The sequence below is a fragment of the Manis pentadactyla genome, chromosome 13, assembly GCF_030020395.1.
Source record: "Manis pentadactyla isolate mManPen7 chromosome 13, mManPen7.hap1, whole genome shotgun sequence".
Classification (NCBI taxonomy): Eukaryota; Metazoa; Chordata; class Mammalia; order Pholidota; family Manidae; genus Manis; species Manis pentadactyla.
Window position 1 is genome coordinate 18,995,773 of NC_080031.1, and position 25,267 is coordinate 19,021,039.

A 25,267-nucleotide genomic window follows, 5' to 3' on the forward strand; every position below is an offset into this window, starting at 1 on the left:
AAAATATGGCCTTTGGGTGTTGGGAATTAATCCAAAAGATTACATACATACAAGGCTTTATGTACAAGGATGTTTATTGTGAGAATATTTCAAAAAATGGAAAAACACCCACATATATGAGAATAGCATAGTAATAAGTTATGGTACTCCACAAGATAGGGTGCTACAAAGTCACTGGGAGAAAAGGTTTGAAAAAAGTCTGTGGGAGCATTTTCACTATATATTACTGTGGGTGTATAGGGAAGCAGGTGAGAAAACAATGCACACTTAACATGTGCACAGTTTTATAAATGAAACCAAACACAGGTAGGTATGTAAGGAGAAAGATGAAGAATAAACACTTTTCTATTTCACTCTTTCCCAAAACTTTTATCATAAATATGCATTGTTTTACTATGCTACCTATAAATATTTTATTGGGATTATATTGTCTATATATATTTATGCCCATATATATACCTATATATAATATAATATATAAAATGTTTTATCAGGATTATATTACCTATAATCTCAAGTCCCCAAAGTTACTTGTTTTAAAGAAAACAAAAACCATTTTAAAAGGAAGGAGAAGGAGGCTTGTCCTAATCTGTACCTATACTATGTCTGAGTAAAGCTATGTACTGTGGGAGCCATCTTAAGACTTACCACGATTACACGTCTTCTCTGGGCTCTCAGAATTCAGGGTGAAGGGAAACATGCCCATACTCCGAGCCCGATGCCTGTGATTTGACTCCACAGCTTTCTTGACCGAGTTGAGGATTGCAATGGTACTCAGGGACATTGACCTGTGGAGGGGAGCATGCCATAGGCATGCAGATGGCATGGGTGAAAACCCTGAGACACCCACCACTTCTTCAAGTGCACACAGACTGCACACTCATTTCAATCTGGAAGGGAGAGGCCTGCAGTGCAGGAGAGCAGGAAGGCCATGATAACATGTACTGCAAACACCTGGTGGAGAACAGTGAAGCCAGCTCTGAGAGTTTGGCAACAGGGAACAACCCCAGGACCCACTTCTGCAGGCTCCATACCTGGCTCTGGGCATTAACTGCTTCACTGGCCCCATTTCAGGTGGAAGAAACAAGGGTGGTGCTTGGCTGGCATGCGCCCTGGGTGCTGAGGACAGGCTTGCAGCAGAGAGGACAGTGGCACTTTCAGGAGCTGGCATTATTTCTAACCTTGGAGCAACCTGTCAGAGAAGACAAAGAGTATTTACCTTTTAAAAAAACTGGAAACTTCACATGTGACATCCAAGTCCATAATGAATCTATTCTAAACCACAGCAGCGCTGGGCAAGTAGAACTTCATCTTCAGAAACAGCTGTGGTACAAATGAGGCTTAAAGATGGAAGTGTGAGAAGTGAGACAGAATCTTCCACCCAAAAGTGCATAAAATATGAAAATACAGCAAAAACAACTAATCCTGAAAGAGTGACCACAAAGAAGACTGCTGACAGAAGACCTACATCTGGGGAAAAGAGAAGACCTCATGGAAAAGGGTAAAGTAGCAAAGATGTGATCTGGCAGGAACCAAGCCCTTCCCCCAGCCCAGCTCACCAGTGGGAGGAAAAGAAATGGAGCAGGGTGGGGGTGGAGGCCTAAGACTGCTGAACGTCCAGCCCTGGAGATCTACCCGAGGAACATGAACCCACATAACACAGTGCTCTGGAGATTAGTGGGGCTGGAAAGCAAAGACAGGTGGAATACTCAGACTGAGATTCCAGCCACTTTGGATAACAGGTACCCAAAACCGGCCACTCCAGGACAAAAGAAAGGTGGGCACTTTGAAAGACTTCCCAACAGTGAGAGGGCTGATAAACAGGCAAGGGTTACACAGAGCTTGCTGCTCAGGAGACAGAACAGGGGGACAAAATCAACCTGGCACACTCACCCAACAGACTGGGAATTCGGCAGGAGCTTCAGAAGCACCATGGCCCTGGCTGGTGACACGCGCCAAGGACCCCACAGCCATACGCAGCCTGCCATTCCTTCCTCACATCCAGAACTGGTTCACAAACCTGTGTTTGCCACTGAGCCAGGCCACTCTGAGAGTGACACTCCTACAACAGCTACAGGGGCATAACCTCCTCCCTGTGTGCTTGGCTCACTGGTCTTGGCAGTGGAGGCAGGCACTGCAGCTGGGAAGCAGGTAACAGCTCTTTCCTCCTGATAAGCATCAGCGACGCTCACCAGCGACTCCCACAATCGCACCAGGTGATGAGCGGCTCAAGAGTAGAGCTTCTGGGCACTAGAGGTTATTATTCCAGAGTAATCAATACAAATAAGAAACAGCAGAAGAACCTGGTACAACCCAAAATCCAATCTAACAAACACCAGAAAGAGGGCTAAGTGAAACTGAAATACCAATTTTCATGATAAAGATTTCAAAATAGAAATCATAAACATGCTCATGGAGCTACAGAAAAATATTCAAGACCTCAGAAAGGACTTCAAGAAAGAGACAGAAACTTTGAAAATTAGTGTCCAAAATGAAACCTACAATGGAGGGATTCAAAAGCAGATTACATGACGTAGAAGAGATGGTAAATGAAATAGAAATTAGAGAACAGGAATACAAAGAAGCTGAGGCACAGAGAGAAATTAGGATCTCTAGGAATGAAAGAATAATGAGAGAATTGTGTGACCAACCAAACAGAACAATATTTGCATTATAGAGGTACCAGAAGAAGAAGAGAGAGAAAAAGGGATAGAAAGTCTCTTTGAGGAAGTAACTGCTGAAAACTTCCCCAATGTGGGGAAGGAAATAGTCTCTCAGGCCATGGAGGTGCACAGATCTCTCAACACAAGGGACCCAAGGAAGACAACACCAAAACATATAATAATTACACTGGCAAAGATCAAGGACAAGGACAGTATTAAAAGCAGTGAGAGAGAGAAAAAAGATCACATACAAAGGAAAACCCATCAGACTATCATCAGACATCTCAGCAAAAACCTTACAGGCCAGAGGGGGAAGTGGCATGATATATTTAATGCAATGAAGCAGAAGGGCCTTGAACCAAGAATACTCTACCAGGCAAGATTATTACTTAAATTTGAAGCAGGGATTAAACAATTTCTAGATAAGCAAAAGTTGATGCTTATCTATAGATGGAATAGATGGAAGTGCTCCTAAGGCTAAATAGCTGTCACCAGAGAAGAAAAAACCACAGTAAAAGAAGTAGACTGATTAGTTACTAAACAAATGCAAAATTAAAGCAACTACCCACAGGTCAGTCAAGGGATACACAAAGAGCACAGAATATGACACCTAATATATAAAGAGTGGAAAGGAAGAAAAGAAGGGAGGGAAAAAACACAACCTTTAAACTATGTCTGAAATAGTGTGCTAAGTGAGTTAAGTTAGACTATTAGACAGTAAATAAGCTACCCTTGAACCTTTGGTAACCATGAATCTAATGCCTGCTATGGCAATCACCCTAAATGTAAATGAACTGAATGTACTAATCAAAAGACATAGTTACAGAATAGATCAAAAAACAAGATCCATCTGTATGATGCCTACAAGAGACTCACTTAAAACCCAAAGACATACACAAACTAAAAGTGAAGGGATGGAAATATATATTTCATGCAAATAATGGGGAGAAAAAAACAGGAGTTGCAGTACTTGTATCAGACAAAATAGACTTCAAAACAAAGGAACTTACAAGAGATAAAGAAGGACATTACATAATGATAAAGGGGTCAATCCAACAAGAGCATATAACCACTAAAAATATTTATGCACACGGCATAAGAGCACCTAAATATGTGAAACAAATACTAACAGGATTAAAGGGGGAAATAGAATGCAATGCATTCATTTTAGGAGACTTCAACACACCACTCACTCCAAAGAACAGATCAACCAGACAGAAAATAAGTAAGAAGATAGAAGCACTGAACAACACATTAGAACAGATGGACCTAACAGACATCTAAAGAACACTCCATCCAAAAGCAGCAGGATACACATTCTTCTCACGTGCACATGGAACATTTTCCAGAATAGATCATACACTAGGCCACAAAAAGAGCCTCACTAAATTCAGAAGGACTGAAATTGCACCAAACAGCTTCTCAGACCACAAAGGTATGAAACTAGAAATAAATTATGCAAAGAAAACAAAAAGCTCACAAACACATGGACACTTAACAACATGCTCCTAAATAATCAATGGAACAATGACCAAATAAAAACAGAGATCAAGCAATATATAGAGACAAATGACAACAATAACTCAACACCACAAAAATCTGTGGGATGCAGTGAAGGCCATGCTAAGAGGGAAGTATATTGCAATACAGGCTTACCTCAGGAAAGAAGAACAATCCCAAATGAACAGTCTAAACTGACAATTAAATTAAGAAAAAGAAGAACAAATGAAGCCCAAAGTCAGTAGAAGGAGGGACATAATAAAGATCAGGGCAGACGTAAATAAAATTGAGAGAATAAAACAATAGACAGAACCAATGAAACCAGGAGCTGGTTCTTTGAGAATATAAACAAAATAGATAAACCCCTAGCCAGACTTAAGAAAAAAGGAGTGTACACACATAATCAGAAATAAGAAAGGAAAAATCACTACGGACTCCACAGAAATACAAAGAATCATTAGAGAATACTATGAAAAATTATATGCTAATAAATTGGATAACCTAGAAGAAATGGACAACTTTCTAGAAAAATACAATCTTCCAAGGCTGACCAAGGAAGAAATAAAAAATCTGAACAGACCAATTACCAGGAACAAAACTGAGTTGGTAATAAAAAAACTATCTAAGAAGAAAAACCCCTGGGACAGATAGCTTCATTGCTGAATTTTACCAGTTAGTGAAAACTTAATACTCATCCTCCTTTAAGTTTTCCAAAAAGTTGAAGAGGAGGGAATACTACCAAACTCATTCTACGAGGCCAACATCACTCTAATACGAAAACCAGGCAAAGACACCACAAAAAAAGAAAATTACAGACCAGTATCCCTGATGAACATAGATGCAAAAATACTCAACAAAATATTAGCAAACCAAATTCAAAAATACATCAAAAAGATCATCCATCATGATCAGGTAGGATTTATTCCAGGGAAGCAAGGATGGTACAATATTCAAAAATTCATCAACATCACACACTACATCAACAAAAGGACAAAAACCACATGATTATCTCCATAGATGCTGAAAAAGCACTCAACAAAATTCAACATACATTCATGATAAAAACTCTCAACAAAATGGGTATAGAGGGCAAGTACCTCAACATAATAAAGGCCATATATGACAAACCCACAGCCAACATCATGCTGAACAGCAAGAAGCTGAAAGCTTTTCCTTTAAGATTGGGAATAAGACAGGGATGCCCACTGTCCCCTATTTTATTCAACTTAGTTCTGGAGGTCCTGGCCATGGCAATCAGACAACACAAAGAAATAAAAGACACCCAGATTGGTAAGGAAGAAGTTAAACTGTCACTGTTTGCAGATGACATGATGTTGTACATAAAAAACCCTAAAGAATCTACTCCAAAACTACTAGATCTAATATCTGAATTCAGCAAAGTTGCAGGATACAAAATTAATACACAGAAATCTGTTGCATTTCTATACACTAACAATGAACTAGCAGAAAGAGAAATCAGGAAAAACAATTCCATTCACAATTGCATCAAAAAGAATAAAATACCTAGGAATAAACCTAAGGAAGGAAAAGAAAGACCTATACCCTGAAAACTATAAGACACTCATGAGAGAAATTAAAGAAGACTCTTATAAATGAAAATATATCCCATGCTCATGGATAGGAATATTGTCAAAATGGCCATCCTGCCGAAAGCAATCTACACAACATTCAATTCAATCCCTATCAAAACACCATCAGCATTCTTCAATGAATTAGAACAAACAGATCTAAAATTCACATGGAAGCACAAAAGACTCTGAATAGCCAAAGCAATCCTGAGAAGGAAGAATAAAGCTGGGGAGATTACACTCCCCAACTTCAAGCTCTACTACAAAGCCACAGTAATCAAGACAATTTGGTACTGGCACAAAAACAGACCCACAGATCAATGGAATAGAAATAGAGATCCCAGATATAAACCCAAGCATATATGGTCAATTAATATACAATAAAGGAGCATGGATACACAGTGGGGAAACAACAGCCTCTTCAACAGCTGGTGTTGGCAAAACTGGACAGCTACATGTAAGAAAATGAAATTGGATTATTGTCTAAGTCCATACACAAAAGTAAACTCAAAATGGATCAAAGACTTGAATGTAAGTCATGAAACTATAAAACTCAGAAGAAAACACAGGCAAAAATCTCTTGAATATAAACATGAGCAACTTTTTTCTGAACACATTTCCTTGTCAAACTGAAACGCTTCTGTGCAGCAAAGGACACCATCAGTAAAACAAGGCATCATACAGTATGGGAGAATATATTCATAAATGACACATCTGACAAGGGTTAACATCCAAAATATATAAAAAGCTCACACACCTCAACACCCAAAAAGCAAATATCCCAATTAAAAAATGGGTGGAGGATCTGAACCAACACTTCTTCAAAGAAGAAATTGAGATGGCCAATAGGCACATGAAAAGATGCTCCACACCGTTAATTATCAGGGAAATGCAAATTAAAACCACAATGAGATAGCACCTCACACAACTTAGGATGGCCAACATCCAAAAGACAAGGAACAACAAATGCTGGTGAGGATGCAGATAAAGGGGAACCCTCCTACACTGCTGGTGGGAATGTAAATTAGTTCAACCATCATGGAAAGTAATATGGAGGTTCCTCAAAGAATAGAAAATAGAAGTACCATTTGACCCAGGAATTCCATTCCTAGGAATTTACCCAAAGAAAGCAAGATCCCTGATTCAAAGACATATGCACCCCTATGTTTATCGCAGCACTCTTTACAATAGCCAAGATATGGAAGCAAACTAAGTGTCCATCAGTAGATGAATGGATAAAGAAGAGGTGGTACATATACACAATGGAATATTATTCAGCCATAAGAAGAAAACAAATCCTACCATTTGCAATAACATGGATGGAGCTAGAGGGTATTATGCTCAGTGAAATAAGCCAGGAGGAGAAAGACAAGTACCAAATGATTTCACTCAAATGTGGAGCATAAGAACAAAGAACTGAAGGAACAAAACAGCAGCAGACTCAAAGAATCCAAGAAGGGACTAGCAGTTACCAAAAGGAAGTGGTGGGGGAGGGTTGGTGAGGAGGGAGAAGGGGATTGAGGGGCATTATGACTGGCACACATGGTGTGGAGGAGTTCATAGGAAGACAGTGTAGCACAGAGAAGACAAGTAGTGACTCCCTGGCATCTTGCTACAGTGATGGACAGTGACTGTGGTGGGGTGTCGGGTGGGACTCAATAATATGGGTGAATGTAGTGTCCACAATGTTGCTCATGTGAAACCTTCCTAAGACTGTGTATCAGTGATACCTTATTAAAAAAATTAAAAAAAGACAGAAAGGAACAGTTGTGGTAGATGTGGAATTAACAGGGAGAAAAGGAGTTAAGTTAGTTTGTCCTTGTCATGTCGTACCAGCTGTCTGGACTTCTCAGGGAAGTGAGCACACTGTTTCTGCAGGGGAGCCACAGTGCCCCACAGAAACAGCCCCAATGACAGTAGGTGCTGAGGATGGGCACGCAGGCAGGACCACACCGGCGGGGTAGTTTGGGGCTCATCTACCTGCGCTGTTGGTGCTCCCACAGTACCGTCAGCCACATCTTGTTTTGCCAGCTCTTGCTCCTGGGTTAGCTGTTCATTGTACTTCTTCATGTCATACTCAAGTTCCGACGCCAGCTGTTTGTCAACTCCAAAGAAATCCTTGATTTCATCTCGGTAATCCTGCATCACCTCCTAAAACAGACCCAGAGGCATTCTTTAATACTTTCTTTCATACTTGTGCTTGAATATCTCTAGCACAACTTGATAAACAATAATAGGATCAGTTAAGACTTATTTTGCTAAGAGCAGACTATTTCTATTACATTAACAAGTTAATTAACATAATGGTACCTTCCCAGTAAACACTGTGTGCATTTGTGTTGGCCACACAAGCAGGTGAATGTGATGTGAAATACTAAGAGTTCTGTAGGAAGCTTCCTATCTTCCGGTTAACAAGCAATTTTCCAGGTTCCTGGTAGGAGAAGGCCATGGAATCATACAATCTTAGCTTAAAGAAAAACATATACAAGGGCACAGAACTGCCACCAATAGCTACCACCTTTCCATCCCTGGAGCCTAGGTTGGGGACAGTGGTGTATCTGGTTGTCTGGCATGGCTCTGTGTCACTACTAGTTCAGAGGACCCAGTGGTCACTGAGGCAGGCTTCTTAGGGATTCAAGTCAGAGGTTAGATGGGCAGTGGTGCTACCATCTTGGCCCAGACAGGGCCCCTGGAGCCACACAGGGAGCAGTGCAGTCTGCAAGGTGCTCATTTGTCTGTCCTAGCTTTCTCAGAGGACTGCAACTGTGGCTCTGCATCCTCTTCTCAAGATACGATAAACCTTTCATCATATCAGGGTAGGAATATTCTCAGGTCTCAGAGAGGGGAGCCAAGAACCAAGCCTCTTTGCTTGGAAATGGAAAAGAAACCATTTCACCTAATAGATTGGAGAGAGAAGTCCCAACAAAGGGAAGGAAATCCATCAATGATTCCAGCTGCCACTAAGAGGGGGCTTCCACAGGCCATGGGGGACACTGGTTAGAGCTGCTGTAACTAAAGTTTTCTGATGGAGAAGCGCTGTGTCACTTGAACAGAGTGGCCCAGTGACTATCCTCTGGGTATGTGCTCAGAAACAGGAGGTGGGATTACTTAAGTGTTTAAGTAGTCTGTTTAGGATCTAAGGTTTTCTTTTTCCCTTTCCTAGGTTTCAAATCAAATAAATAAATACAAAAATAACTGGAAGTTCTCTTTTTTTTTCCATACAGTGAGCCTATCTTCCCCACCATAACTTCCTTAGGATAAAGAGCTATTTAAAAATCATAATCAATATACTTTTGTTGTGGCCCTCTTTGGGGAAAAAAAAAAAAGCTTCTCTGTAGCACAGAAAGGAAAAAATACAACTGCATTTATTTCTGATCGAAGGATTGCCAGAAAGGTCTGAGGCCTCATTTTTGTGTGCACTGCAGGTATACATGTCTTGGTTGCTTAGACTGGACTTTTTATGGCCTCAGACTGCACCAGATGGCAGCCACCCCAGTGGGGTTCCCCAAGGCCCACTGCTATATGGTGGTTATTTCCCAACTTGTAAAGCGGAAAGTGTTAAAGCCCAAAGATGACCAATTTTTTACTTTATCTCTCACCAGGATGAACTAAGATGACCTTGTCTTGGCCCCAGTTGAGAAAGTCTTCGAAACTGAATATAACGGGCATCCCCAACACATGCTCAGCACAATGAGCCATGCTTCACAAACTCAACTGCATGAAAAAGGCCAGGACCAGCTTCACTGGAACGTATAGTCAGACTTTTTCTCCTCCCCACAGTTAAAGACTTGGCTGGCTGGTATAGTTCTAAAAGAGTGTCCTGTGGTCTTGTAGCATTTTGAGTCCTAGTCATTCACTGACTGCCTGCACCATAACTGCCAGAAGATCCTGTGTAATGGCCTGGGGGCAGGGAGATGCCAAACACCAAGTACAAGGTCATCACATACCCTCAAATAGTTCATGAGTTCCCGCAAGGCTGGGATCTTGTTTTTCTCTAGCACAGTCTTCAGAGTGATGATAATTGGAATAATATTTTCTATGAAATTCCTCTTCTGAACCTGTAGTAACACAAAGACATGTTTCAAATGTATATAGTTCTAAAAAACACTTTTCCTTGACCTAGTTCTTTTTGTATAGCCAATCTAGGATACTATATAAGTTTATTTTTAATTCTTATACTGGGATTTGTATAGGACCCACCACCTTTGTCCTGGGGACTTTATAAGCATTACCTCAAAACACTAAGAAGGCTTTGTATAGCAGGACAGGGATACACACTATTCTTATTTTCTCCACAAGAAAAAGGAATCAGAAATATGTTGAATAGCCTGACAAAAGCCTCCAAACCTGTGTGTATATGTGCCATAGCCCTGTGGGCTCCACCTTCAGTCCCTTCATTCAACATCCTTCCTTTGGAATGAAAATGAGTTCAATTCCAGCTACCCAAAGGGACACTGTGCATTCCTGATGACAGTGGCTAAGCATGAAGGCAGTCCGTTTTCTCTCTGTGTAACCGTGCATACATTAGGAAAAGTGCCGTGTATTTATACAGAACCTGATTGGACCAAGCCTTCATCTTCTTTACCATGATCACTAACCACAAATGTTTTGCAATACATCTCTTCAAATTAAAACAAATTCATTATAGTAGTCTGCATACACAAGATTTATCATTCAGAATCTGAAAAGTATTCTTTTTCTTCTCATTTAAAATCACTAGTATGTGTTCATTGCTTGTAAACCACTCATCTCTAAAAAGCCTTACCAGAGAGCCTCTCTTTCAGGAGACCAGAGTCTTCCTGAAATAGAAGGGCAACAGGAAGAGAAATAAACAATGTAATAAACAGGAATCTAAGTAGAGGTAAGTGCAGGGATGCCTAAGAAGTGGCTCCAATGCATTCAGCTCAACAAATACTATCAAATACCTTCCCTGTACCAGGTACAAAGCTAACTTCTGGAGATTGAGAAATGAAGCCAAGAATTTTTGTCTTCAAGTTGTTTCAAGACCAGACTGTGTGCTGTGATATGTGGCACAATGTGACAAGTGGCAGGGTATTAGGAACTTCTGTTGGAAGGACGCCTAGGAGGAATCATTCCAACTGAATGAATACCAGGGAAGGCCTCTCTGAAAATGACACTTAGAGGTACAGGAGTTCGGTAGCGGAAAGGGAGGACAGGGTGGGCAGAGGCTCGGCAGACAAAGGTGGCCCGTGCAAAGGTGCGGACACAGGAGTGCACACCAGCCACCTGGAACGGAGAGGAGGCTAGGGGGCATGGGCATGTTGCTGTAAAGCTGTGTATGCCTTAGAGAAGAATCGGGATTTTATGCAGAAGGTACTAGGAAGCCACAAACTGACTTACTAAAGATGTCATTAGTGAGGTATAATTTACATACAACAAAGTCTGCCCATGGTAGGTGACATGAGCTTTGACAACAGCATATACTGAGTAACCAGCACCCACAACTGCTGCCCCACAAGTGACCTGCTGCCCCTCCATAGTCAATCTGCCTCTGGTCTGTTTTAAGCAGGAGAGTAAAGTGCTCAAATCTGTTCCTAAGGCAGATTGCTCTGGCCACAAGGTGGTGAGCCTGGAACATAAACAAGCAGAAGAGGATGTTGAGCAAACTGCCGGGAATGGCGCAGGCTTAACTAAGTGCAGCAGTGGACGCAATGAGACAGGCAGACTCGTAGGATGGAGTGCACAGGACCTGGGGGCATGCTGCATGTGATCAAAGTCTGTTTCTTTGGGCTCAAAAGCTTTCAGGGCTCAGGTGGGACGTACAAATGAGCAGTACAGGCAAGGTCATGAACCCTGGGGGCCTGGTGAGGACCAGGGCAACCGAACTGTCCCTAGTCACTCAAATCCCCAAGTTCATGCTCACTGGCCAAAGAGAGCATGTGAGTCTGAGAGCAAGTCACTGCCTTCCATATCCAGGGGCAGGAGGCCATCGGCAAAGCAGGCTAAGACAGAGCATCCAGACTGGCTGGGTTGCACTGGGTTCCTTCTGGACAGTTAGGTAGATGATGGACATCTTCTCCACAACAGACTGTAGAGAAGAAAGAGATCAAGGGGAGTTCGGGTTTGGCTGAGTGAGGCTGAGATGCCCAGGTACGTCCAGGCAGGCCAAGTGCAGTTAAGTCCAGCTCAGGCTCACAGAGCAGTCAGAGCTGCAAACACACATGAGGACAATCACCACCTGGCTGTGAGTGGAGGCCACTGGCAAAGATGAAACCAGGATCTGAAGTGGACCTGCACTGTTCAGGCGGCAGGTGGGGAGCACCGGGGTGCGACGAGGCCTGTTAAAAGAACAACATGCTCACCTGTGAGATGAGCTTTTTCTGGGCCTCCTGCATGACTACATTCGCCAGGGCCACGTCATCTTCCTCCATGAGGAGGTCCTTATCTGGCTTAGACCTCATTGCCAAAAGCTTGATCTCCCTTGAGCTGAGGACCTCAAATGTGTCTGAGAGCAAGTCGCTGCCTTCCATATCCAGGGGCAGGATGCCGTCGGCAAAGCAGGCTAAGAGAGAGCACAGAAGACTGGCTTCTGAGGAACAGTCTGGGCCTAGAGGGGAACTTATCTCCCAGAGCCAGGAGGCCTTCCACAAGGGTCTGTAAGGACACAGCCAGTGTCAAGGGACAGAAAGGGGTCTTCCATCAGCCACACAGCATTTCTTTTTTAAATACACATTTTATCCCAAGCACACCAGGCCTACCTAAAATACTAAGGCAGATTTTGGAAGTGATATTGAACCGCTGTTCATCTGTGAAGTGCTCTAAAAGAAACCTGTAGATTTTCATTCGTTTCTCCTTGTTCATCTTTCCCTTCAGTGAAAACAGCTTCTTCTCTCTATGGCAAAACACAATTTTACCACGTCACACAGGCACTTGAGAAGGCTGTCGGTGTGAACAGCATATCCAGCCACCCAGAGGCTGCCCACTGCAGGCCTCCCCCGACACCACCACTCACAAAAGTGAGCTCCTTGCATCACTTGTACAACACAGCTGCCCCATCCCAGGCCTGCCCGCCCAGACAGCCTCTCTGACCTCTCCGACTGGGGGAATTTGTTGTACTTTTCGTGCTTCTCGTAGTTGTTGAAGTGGAAAATACACTCAATGAAGTGCTGGAAGAATATGGCAGGGCTCCTCTTCAGTAGCAGGTGAGCCAGACAAAACTCCCCGAAACTGCAGGAAAGGGGAGAAGCAGACACACCTGCCATCACAGATAGCCACTAAATCCCATCAGGACCTCTGCAAACAGAGGCCCTTGGGCGGCTGTGAGGGGCTCACCTTCACCCCAACAAATGGCCTTGTCCAGAGCAATGGTAGCATGCAGGGTTAGCTTCTGCTGTCTGTCCTTGCCTGTGAATCCAGGGTCGGCATAAATGCCTTTTAAACCTGGTTTCCCTTCAAAATTCTAACAAGGTAGTGTTATTCAGCTGCACTTCAAATTCGGGAAAGCAACAAACCAACCCCAAACTGCTGCTTCAAGCACAGTGCCACGGTCCCTAAGGCAGGCAGTGACACTGACCACCTGAAAACAAATACTTGGCCTTCCACTTCCAGCATAAGCCCTGCTCTTGAACAAAAACCAGTATTAGTATTTGGAACTTTTTTAGGAATTGGGATTAATTACAAGAGCTTCAGAGTTTGGGTCAGCACAGATAGTGACTCACTGAGCTTGGGACTCACCAGCAAGCCCCAGGGGCTCTCCTTTCTCCTGTGCCTCCAAACCTGAGAGGCGTCCAACATGCAAGTGCCATGCTACAGGGGGACACAGATGCCACTAGCACCGCACCAAGCGAGAGGGCAAAATTCTACTGGTTCCAAGGCCAAATGTACATGGATGAAAATCAGACTGTTCAGCCACAGGCTCCCTAAAGGTGGTTCCATCATCATGGCAGGTGAGGGATGCCAAGGTACTGGGTTTTCAGGGGTCAACCTAGAGGGGCACAGAGCTGGCTTTGATCCATTCCTTCTGTCCAGACCAAGGTTCTAATCTCATTTCAGAGTTAAATGCAAATTCCACCTACACCTTCCACCTAAACAAGAAGCACTAGTCAGCTCTCATGGACAGAATCAACAAGGATAATTTCTTCTTGGCTTTGGAATGCATTAAGGTTTAAAGGAGATTCATCTTCCCCTAATGTTTTGCCTTAGGTTAATATTAAAATCAGTTTGTATTTATAATACACACATCAATTAAAAGTCAGAGAAGGTAGTTCAGAAATAATGATGTTGAATAAGCCTAGATAAAAATTCTGATGCAAGTAAGGAATTTTTGCATCTAGGAAAGAAGGGACCTGACATAATTATGACACACAACAAATGAAACTCTCTTTAATAAAGAGAACTCCCTGAGGAGAAATTCACTCAAGGCCAGCTAGAGGCACCTCTTTGATCTAATGGTAGTTGGTAGACCGTTTGCAAACAGTTGTTGAGTAAACCAGGTTGGAAAAGCCAAGGTCCCAGCATCAGATGAAGTTCTTTCTAAACAAGGGTTACCCTGGTAAATCACCTGTCACAAAGAATGGAGACAGCCATTTAATAAAAACAGTCCCCCTAAACACAAGACTGCCTTCTATGGCACTTTATCACAGCTAACCTACCACGTACAGATTTCACAGCCACCTGGATGTTCTCTCAGAGTTGAGGCAGTTCCTAGGAGAATGTAAAACTACATAGAATCCAGCAATTCTTCTGCAAGAAGAGGGTCGGTCTACCCTGAGTTCTGACTTGATGGCAAATGCTCATTTGCTCAGAGTTTAGGTCAACAGCACAGACAGGCAGACATGGCTGACACGCAAGACTCAAATCTACTCCTCAGTGACTAACTGCTATAACCACCATACAGATGCATTCAACAGTAACAAGGAGGATGCAAAGGCTTCAGATGCGTGGGCTGAAAGCACAGTCAGAGAATCTGCATCACAAGAGGCCAGGAGGCAGAAGCCAGTCAGTGGGCAATATCTAGTACTAACCTTGCTGCTACATTTACTGGGACTTCAAAGGGCAAGTTTCCTCCTTGACTGGATTAAGACTCAGACACTACCAGCTTGATAAACAGGAAGAGGGACAATTTTGTTCTTTTGTTTGTCAACTGAGAATTTAAAAGAAATGAACATTCCAAGCAGTGCCCCTAGGGCATTCCTTTGGAGTGACAAGAGGCAGCATGTTTCCAAGGTACCTGAACTGGAACTTTGACAGTCCTAAGGAAATCCCATAAGGGGAGGGGAGAGATCAGGAAGCACACGTCCCCCACCTCCTCCCTCAGCACAGTTAACAGGACCCATACACAACCACACCATTGAGCTGCCCAGGCCTTCACTGCGTTAAGGGGAACAAAGGAAGCTAAATCTGGGTAGTAATCTTGTACAAAGAAATAATTCTCTTACAACAGATTCCAGTCCAGGTTTCACACAGCCGTGGGAGGCCACAAGAAAGAGCAGTCTGTCCACTTCCATTTTCAGATTTAGTAGGAAACAAAAACCTGCCTTCCTTCAGATGTCTTCCAAAGACAAATGCCTTCCTGAAGCAGACATGTGCTCAATGAAGGCCAGTCAAAGGACTCACATCCCTGATCTGGCCCACAACGTGGTCTACCTCAGATTAGAAGTGGGGCTGACCCGTTTATATCAGAATTCTGCCTGAATCTTGAGGCGGGTCATTTCCTATATCCACGATGTCCTTGGCTCCCACCCCAATGCCCTGTCCTCACACTCCTCACCTCCAACCCATCTGTACATCACCCTGTTTCTTTTCTTCTCCTCTCACTTCTGGCCTCTCCCAGCCTTGAATTTTCCTTCTGGGTACTCTGTACTCCAGGTTCCATGAGCCAAGCCTCTCTCTCCTACACTGCCCCCCATAAACGGAGCTGGCTTTCCTCCCCCGACATCATTTCCCTTACACCCTCTCTAGGGAAGGTGGCTGTTTTCCTCAAATCCTGTAGTCAGGGCATGAGGATCTCACTCCCCCCTTAACATACTTTCATTCATTCACTGACCAAATGTTCCCTGGGTGTCTAGTTGGTTTCAAGCTCTCTTTCAGGTGCTTGGTGACGACAGTGACCCCGGCATGTACTCCATCTTGCTACTCTGAAGCTATATCCCAGACTGCGTCACTACAGCTGGAATGCCCCACTTCTTTTTTATTTTTTTAATTAAAGTATCATTGATACACAATCTTATGAAGGTTTCACATGAACAACATTGTGGTTTCAGCATTCACCCATATTACCAAGCCCTCACCGACTGCAGTCACTGTCTACCAGCGTACTAAGATGCTACAGAGCCAGTACTTCTCTTTTCCAAGCTGTACTGCCTTCCCCTGACCTACCTATATTGTGACTGGAACACACCACCTCTGATGTCAAACAACCCACCTCAGGACCAAACCCACGGCCCTTCCAGCTTTCTGACTCCCTCACGCCATCCCACTTGTACAGCTGTACTGAGCCCTCCCGGCCCTCAGCTACGTCCTTTTCTATCTCACAGTCCATCATGTTACTGACTTTCTTGCCTGAACCTCTCTGGCCCCTGCCTCCTTGCACTTCTGCAGCATTTGCCCAGTTACACTGAAACAAGATACTCGTTCCCTAGCTGTCACTCTGTAACTGCTGTATTGCCAGGATGCCACCTAGTGGGCAGAGAAGAAAATGTATCACAATTGTGTAGCCCCCAAACTTCAGGGTTATACGACCCACTAAAAATGTCATGCCCATTTACTCATGCCAGACCTTCAGGAAACCTACCTGGACCAAAACTAAATTCAGTAGGCTCTGTCACTACAGTCTTTTTGGAAATCTGTATTAGCCGGTACTACAGAAAAATTAATGTAAGCAGATAGGCCAGACCTTTGGCCTAAAAATGGGGGAAAGGACTAATTTAAATTACAGTTAGCTAAGGTAGTCATCAGCTTTTCCAAGCTGAAAAATCATGGTCCACATTTAAGCACTGGTTTAAACAAATCCAGAAAGCAGAGATAAAATGGAAATATATAAGGGGGAAGTATTAAAATGCTATAAGAGGCAGTGAAAACCTTACATAGTGTAAGCATCTCTTTATCTTTCCTTCTAATTTCTTTCTGATTCAGGCTCTGATCACCTGTGTTAACAGGTTCTGTGTATATTTCATGTACTGATCAATGCTCTTTTTATATACATGCCTATGAGCTGACAAAAGTAGGGAGAACACAGAAATGCAGGTTAAATAACCAGTCTTAACCTCCCAGGCTCATCATCTGAAAGTCTTCCAAGAACTTCTGAGGATGCCGCTCCTGGGCTACACCGCGCATGGACAGCCCCGGGAGCCAGTCCTGTGGAGGCAGCATGAAGGTGAGGGTGCTGCTCAACTGTTCTGGTCCTTTCCCAATTATATAAACAACAGCAAAACAGTAATAGCCTTAGCTTTTTCCTTCTCACTCTAAATAGTATTAATTAGAATGTTAACCTTCTATTCATTTATTATGTAAAATGTTCCTCCTTGGAAAATTATACCCAAAGGAAACTGAACAGAAATTCTTCCATGGAACTCAGAGTAAATCACTGGTGACCATATTTAGAACCAGAGGGACCCATTATTATAGGCTATTTATAGTCAATAAACTCTACAAAGACCTTTTCCCAACACTTGTAGCTTTTGCCATGGCATTCAACATTCTATTTTCCATTCAGACTTGCTTTAAAAAGAATTATTCACACATCATAATCTAGACTAGCAAATTCTATAAGATCATTTCTCAACTCCTTGAAAATAAATCTTTAAAAATTTACAGAAGGACCGGAATTAAGTAGCAAAGCAACTGTTTCCCTTCCAATCCTCAAGAAACATCTATTTCCAAGGAGGCTTGTAATCTGTATAACTACTTCACATTGTGCAATTCTGTCTTAATTCCTAGAATTTCCTCCTTACAATTTCTGTACTTAAAGTCTGAATTCTTTATCAAAACTACCATTTCACTGGCCTAGAAATCAACATAGCTAAGTTAATGTTACTACCCTATATAGAGTTACTATGACAGGCATGTTCTGCTCTACACTATGCCTATAAGAAGGAGCAGACAATGTGGGCAAACAGTCAATGCTGAGATTATTTAACAGTCAATCTGGATGAGGTTTTTGTTTAAAACTTACTATACAAAATAAAGTTTTGTTATATAGCTTAGCCTTTTAAAAAACCTGCTAATTTTCTGGCAATGGCTAAAGGCTCATGAAATACTAAAAAACTCAACTGTAAACTAATTTTATAGAAAAGAGATCTTAATGTATACTGGAAATTAGGTAAATTATTCACTTGCCTGACAGCTGAGGGAAAAGATTTACCTGGCGATGTCTGGGTGTGAGTCTATCAGGGTGCTGACAAATTGAAAGAACAGAGAGCCCTTCCACTTCACAAATTCTTCCTGTACAAAGAGAAACCAGCATACTTAAGGATAGATTTTAATATATAAACCTGAAATGTATTCAGTCATATAACTGAACATATTATATGTTTTTATTTAATGTCACACCTCTCATCTGCTCAGTCTATCTGTGGCACATTAGTGCAATTTGTTAGTACTCCATTCCCAGCATCCTGAAAGCAAATACTGTTTGTTAAACACAAAGGGAAGTGGAGGAATATGCAGAATGGCATCAAATCTACAGTTAAGAAAATGACTCAAAGAACATGGCTTTAATGGAGAGTGCCCCTGGTGCCTCTATTAGGTACAAAATAAATGAATGACAAAACGAAGATAGAGAACATACTAGAATAGCTAAATGCCTTCTTTTTAAAGACCACGTATTATTTTCCCATCATTAAACATACGCTCTCAACGCGAATGAAAGGAACTAATGCTCTGTAGTTTTACAGTTTCCCACACTGAAATGTCTCAGGGGACTCTGACTCTGAGACAGCCACGGCAAATACTATCAAGTTAAGTCTGAGAAACACTGACTTGTTCAAAGTCAAGGAGAATGATGTAACTGAAACTAGAACTCCTCATCTACTAAGCATACTTTTTGCTACATGGTGGTTATTTCCAAAGATGAAACTTCACACTGCTTGACAGGGTATCTAAACAAACACTCAAAACAAGTATCAGGAAGTAACAATCTGTTTAACAAGCTGTATGGATCACTAGAGGAGTGTTATTTTAAGCCAAAGACGAGGTTAATTATTTTTGGAATCTACTACATAGCAGCAAGTTCCTATGCTTCTCAAATACTCTCTTAAACCAGAAGCAATGGTGGTGGGGTAAAAATGTCAGATATAATTCTCCACATACCTGCAAGAGATTGGTAAGCAAGATGAGTGTTTGCTTTCGGATAAAGGGCTCTGCATCCTTCAGACACATGGAGATATTGGGAATGTACTTGTCCACCATGACAGTGTACCGGATACAAAGGTCACACATAACAATGACAACATTGTTGCGAACAGCCACATCATTGCACACCTCAAGCTCCCGCACAAGAGCCGGGATGCTCTTCTTTGCTAGCTCCTCATGCTGTAAGCACAGTTTACCTGTCAAAGGAGAGATTAAGATGTCTTGACTCTAATCTATTCTAAATTTCCTCCAGATATATACTGCTACGCATTTTATTTAATCAAAGTTAAAACATCACGTCAATAATCACAAACAAAAAAATCAAAGGCAGACTGACCAATACTAAATACTAGGAAGTTCAAAGTACCAAAAGGGAAAATACTCCCTGCTCCAGGGTTTTATGAGATATATACTATAAGAAGTTCCTTCACTGTAGTAAAATTATCTTTCTCTTAAAGTCAACATTTGACTTCTGGAGTCATCTACTTACTTGGAAAATAACCAACAAAATCTAACAGATGACACATTTAACTTTGATTATAAACATACTGTACAGAAACTATATGTTTAATAATAAACTTGAAATTTGATCTAGGTAAGTAGGAAAGAATGATCATCTTATTTATTTTTACTTCTTGTTCATATAGAAGGAAGGATGCTGTTGAGTTTTGTTTGTTTTGTGGCCTGGGGAATGTTTTGCTTGATTTGTAATTCTTAGATTTTAAAAAATAACCATTACTACAAAAAACATTCATAATTCTTTTCCAGCATAAAAGAGACAATTACACTAGAAAAAATTCAAATTATAGCAAAGAGGTCAGTGCTTTCAAGATTAATAGCAACCTAAGTTCATGAAGAAACAGACTTAAAGAGCTCACCCACCAATTCCAGGAAGTATCAAATAGATCATTGCCTTTTGTAAACTGAATTGCAAATTTATTTTTTCATTCCTAGAACTCAGTGCAGTGCCTGGCATACAGTTCTTGATGAACGAACCTGATGGTGCTACTTTATGAATGTAAAATAAATCACAGAAACAGATACAATTGTAATAAACTGACAAAAACCAAAAGCTCCCTACAGGGAGTGTAGCTTGAGTTTGTTAGTCTTGGGCAATCACCAACACAAGGGCTCTGATTATCAGCACTCTGGGATGCCTAAAGAGCTGGGTGCTCCTTTCAGAATTACTTCCCAAGCTCACAGGAGCTAGAGTAAAATAAGCCCTGCAGTACATAACATGTTACCAAGGCTGGCATGTTTAAGACAAAAGCTACACACAGAACAAGACTGTACCAGCAATGTTTTTACTTACCCAAGGTAATGATGGCATGTGCTCTGATCACAGAAGGCATGACAGAACCTCTAACCTGGGATAGTGGTTGACAGGCTGGGGCTTCACTGCTATCTTCAGATGCCAGTGCTATGGGAAGGGAAAAGGGGCTTGTTTACAGTGCTTCAGGGCATACCCAGCCTTAGAAGAGCACGCGCAGAGAGGATAATCCCAAGTGCCTCACAATGATCGGCATAGGCAGAAGCAGCTATAATGGACTGAATCAGGAGGAAGGCTCGCTTTTCCACTTGGGCTGGACAGAGCTGGGCTATATCTCCCAAGGTAAAAATGTACTTCACCTGCAAAGAGAATTGGTTTCCAGTAAAAATAAGGGAACAGAAAAATTAACTCTAGCTAGATCAAGGACATGTCAATAGAGTACTTTTTTTGTCCCCCAATTAATCCCACCACCCAAAGATACCATTGTTTCACATGTAATTTTCTCTTCCAAGTAGTTTTATAGTCACATGGCTTTTCTTACACACTAGCAATCACACTATTTTGAGATATGCAATTATTACTTTCACTATTAGGCATCCTTTCATGTCAACATATACAAAAATACATAAGTATGCTAACTATGGATATCATCATTATTTATTCCATTGCTATTGAATATTTTTGTCATTCCTAATCCTTTGCAAATGTCTTCATTAGCTCTGATGAACACCTCTGTACCTCTGGATACTGTTCCACTTCCTCAGAAGAATTCCAGTGTTAAAGGGCATACAAACTATTGGACCTTTTAAAATGTATTTCCAAACTGTCCTTCTGATTATTTATATTCCTACCAAAAACTTATGAGTACCTGCTGACAGCCACCACTACAGTATGTGTATTAAGGACACTCAGCCTAGTAGGTAAGGAATACTTGGTTCCACCCACCCCCCCCAAAAAATGCAGGGGTTGTTGTTAAGCAGTAAAATGTTACAGAGGTTTATTTTTGAGTAAAAAGCCAATAACAAGTGTATGTATGTTTAAAAAATCCTGAACAAACTATCTCTTAGGACTCAAGGAGTATTTAAGTTATATTTAAAGAAAAGTGAAGTAAACAATATTACTATAAGGCAAAACTTCTGCATACTTATTTTGACTGGAAGTTAGATTTTGGCAATAAATTTAACAATTGGGAAAAAAAACCCTTATAGGGAAAAACTCACTGCTCATAATAAGCATTTTTCTTAGTTTGGGCAGTGACTGCCCAGACAAATCAGAAGAGTGAGAGAGCTCCAGAAGTCCTGGGTCAAGGCCATTCTACACATTGCAGCCCTCTGACCTAAAACGTCTGGATTCCTATTGATAATATTTTTACTACTACACTGTGTGCATATTAATGCCTCAGGCACAAATGGTCTTCTAACAAACCTAAACATGGTCTTTTACCACTACACACAAGTGCAAGATGGCCAAGCACAAACTGAAGACAGAAGAAAAGTACTCTATGTCAGATGGAAATGGCCAACTCGGTTAAATGATGCCGATGCTGAAGGGCATCAGAAGAGGCCTGATGTTTTCTTTATTGGCCAGAGTCAGATGTTGGAATCAGAATCACCACAGCATGTTTGCTGACGGTCAGCCATTCGAACCAGAAGACTGGCTCCACATGCCATCGTGCTGCTCCAAGGTCATTGTGTTTTCTCTCATTTTATTTTAGACATGATTTAGAACTGCTCAGCACTGTTCCCTAGTTCTGTAGTCTGATATTCAAACAGCCCAGTAGATACATTATAATTTAAAAAGCTACCATACAAGCCAACCAAAAGAACAAGGAGTATAGTTACTTTACTATCGTCTCAGTGTATTATTTCTAAGTTTGACTCTACGCAAGCTCACAACACATACTGTGTTTTCCCTGTTAGATCAGGTATCTCACAGGACCTAACTGGAGGAAGTGTATACCAGCAAGTTTCCCCCCAGATAATGTATGGGAGACAAAAATGAAGAGGTCATTGATAAAAAAAAATTCTTCTAAAAAAAGCATAAGCTCTAGGCTATGGAAATCCTTTTCTTGTTACTAGTATTAGAAATGTACATTACAAAGTTATCTTTAAAAACCACCAAATGATACAAAAGACAAAAGAATGGCCAAGGAAAGTAGTTACTCACCAGCATGTCTTCGTCCATATTCCTGGCACCATCTTCCCTCAGCACTATGCTGGAGAGGCGGTGTACACAGGTGGAAAGGACATCCCCACACACCTGCCTCAGTGATTCCTACGGCAAGGCAAGGGCCATCTCTGAAGGATCCCGGACATCGACCAGACTACCCATGACACACAATTTTCTCAAAAGAAACTCTATGATCTCTAAATGTACAAACCATCAACCATGAACAATCCTAGTCATTGTGCTTTGTATCTTTGCTGTCTTAGCAACCTGACAGTGAGAAGTGGCTATCTTAGCAACCTGACAGTGAGAAGTGGCTAAGTGGAATTAACAGAGAACAGTATACATATATACATACATAATCTTTCTACATTGCCCTATGAGGGCAACAGGCATATATCTGGGAAGATCTAGTGCCCTAATTTATGAGATCTATAACAGCAGTGCCCTTCCAGTAATAGAAAAAAGCATCAAAGTTCTTCTGGCATATGTAGATGGCAAATTAACTACTGTAATAAATAGTACATTTTAAGACATAGAATAAAAAAAGAACATTTGTTCTTCTGAAATTTATTCATTAGAGGCAGGCTGTCAGTGTTAAACTTACTAGCTAAAATAACCTCAAGGGTCACCAACTCTAACCCACAGCATCTAACTGCATGTGCATGCCAAGTGAGGGAGCTCAGTCACACTCTACGACATTGACTTCGTTTTCCCTAGTTGGCCATTCCAAATACCCAGGTGAGCTGAGTGGCTCCACTCCAGGATGTTACCCTCTGCACACTTCTACATTAGGAATTATTATGTTGAAATTATCTGTTTATGTGCACACCTCCCCTGCCATGCTGAAGGAACCTCAGGAAGAGACTCTGCCTAGCAGCACTACCATAAAATGGTACTCAGTGTTTGCCAATTCTCCCCTCATTGAACATTCTATTTGAATTCAGCTAGGCAGCCAATTCCATATAAATCTTTCCTTCTCCAGATAAACACCCAGGTTCTTCAGCTTTTCCTTCCACAGCCTGCTCTGTGAACCCATTTAATTGCTCACCTATGGATATTTTCAGTTTCATCAATATTTCTCTGAGAATTGTCTTTAAAATCAAATTACAGATCATGTCAACTTAGATTTCAATCAGTCGAAAAAGGAAGACCATCACCCCTCTTATTCTAGACACTATTTCTATTAATATAGTCTAAGAGCTTAGATTTTTTTCAGTGATACCCACAAAGCACTACTAACTTATACCAAACTTACAGACAGCAAACACGCCCAAGGACCGAAGTATTTTCATACATCTTACTGTTGAGCTATTATCTTCATAATCTCTTCTTTGGGTAATTCGTTTTTCAGTAAAATACAGAATGTTCATTTACAGAGAAAAAAGAAGTCTGTTTAGGGGAAACTACCAGGTCATATGGATTTTAAATATCTTAAGATTCTGGAAAATCTCAAGTCTTTAGTCCACTGTCTACCACCAAGGGAGGTAGTGTTGGTGGAGCTAAAACCTTGGCCTTTCTCCTAACTTAGTAATAAGTTCTGCCTCTCCTCTAGTTTTCCATTTCCAAATTTGAAGATGATGCTGTCTTCCTCTCAGACCCTAACAATGAAATAATTTACTGTCCTAGTGACTGTAGGCCATTAGCAAGCAGCCAGTGTCACCCATGGTCTTGTCTTCTTCCAGACAGTGCTGGTAGAGAAAAGAATGGGGAGAGAGTCAGTAACCTGTGGTCAGTCACACCTGCTGTTAATAAGCTGTGTGTTACTGAGACATGCAGTAACGTAGTTTCACCATTTGCCATATAAATTTTTCCCTTTTCCTCCTACATCATTCTTTCCTCATTACCAGCTTTGTTTTGTTTTTTGTTTTGACCTATTTTCTGCTATTCAAATATGCTCCTACCTATTTAGATGATATTCCTTGTTTTCATATTACTTTCTTAGATCTGGAGATAAATGGTTATTAGAAAAATCAAATAAAGCAAGCATCCCTTTGACCAAAGAGTGCCAACAAGTATACGTCAGGAAAATACCAGACACTGTTTACATGGAAAGAGCTGGGCCTTTTTAATAGTTAAGTAAATTTCAATCTGTTTGAAGTCCCAAGCAAAGAAGTTAGAATATACTGTCTTATTAGAGCTGTTCCTATAGATGGAAAATGTAGCTTATCAAGGAAGAACTTTGTTTAAGGAACTTACTCAAGAAAAGGAAGCACAGGATAGTAGTTAGGCAGCTCAGATGAGGCAGTAACTTTTTTATTCTGGGAAACTTAAATATATTCCAGCAATTATTTAAATATGTTTTTGACTTCTAGAATCTTACTAATAACCCCAATCCTAAAATTTGTCATTATGATTAGCAGTGTCTAGGAGTATGATAAACATAGAACACATAGCAATAAAGTAATTTTGTTAGAGGTACTGATATGGACACCCTTTAGGGAGTCAAAGCAACCCTTCATCTCAATAAAATACTGGACTGGATTTGTGTTTTTACATCTATATAAAACATTAGTTGTAGGCTCTAGACAACTCTGGAGGCATGATACAGCAGGATGCTAGAGTAATAAAACATTACAGTAACAGGAGCACCATTTTCCAGGATTACGACTTATCAAATAATCAGGAAATCTGGTCTGGAGGGAACCCCCTGATGAGGTGGAAAATCATCTATTAAGCATCCTTGGAATGAGGGTGGAAGTAAAGGAGGAGGACATACAAAGCTCTCACAAGCACTCTGGCTACAACCATATTAAAGGACAGTCTTG

General features: G+C 41.4%; 1 protein-coding gene across 3 annotated transcripts in view; it reads right to left on the bottom strand.

Annotated features, from left to right (window-relative positions):
• Positions 1-25,267, bottom strand: part of NCAPD3 (non-SMC condensin II complex subunit D3) — an 87,975-nt gene that overhangs the window by 4,753 nt on the left and 57,955 nt on the right. For all 3 annotated transcript variants that reach the window (XM_036930046.2, XM_036930045.2, XM_036930047.2), the window contains 12 exons: positions 22,500-22,607; positions 20,578-20,692; positions 20,376-20,483; positions 19,022-19,260; positions 18,075-18,154; positions 12,803-12,940; positions 12,472-12,605; positions 12,076-12,275; positions 9,700-9,810; positions 7,733-7,903; positions 1,035-1,192; positions 649-788 (listed from right to left, as the gene is read on the bottom strand). In XM_036930046.2, coding sequence (XP_036785941.2) covers positions 649-788; positions 1,035-1,192; positions 7,733-7,903; positions 9,700-9,810; positions 12,076-12,275; positions 12,472-12,605; positions 12,803-12,940; positions 18,075-18,154; positions 19,022-19,260; positions 20,376-20,483; positions 20,578-20,692; positions 22,500-22,607 — 1,702 coding nt within the window. The remainder of the gene's footprint in view (positions 1-648; positions 789-1,034; positions 1,193-7,732; positions 7,904-9,699; positions 9,811-12,075; positions 12,276-12,471; positions 12,606-12,802; positions 12,941-18,074; positions 18,155-19,021; positions 19,261-20,375; positions 20,484-20,577; positions 20,693-22,499; positions 22,608-25,267) is intronic.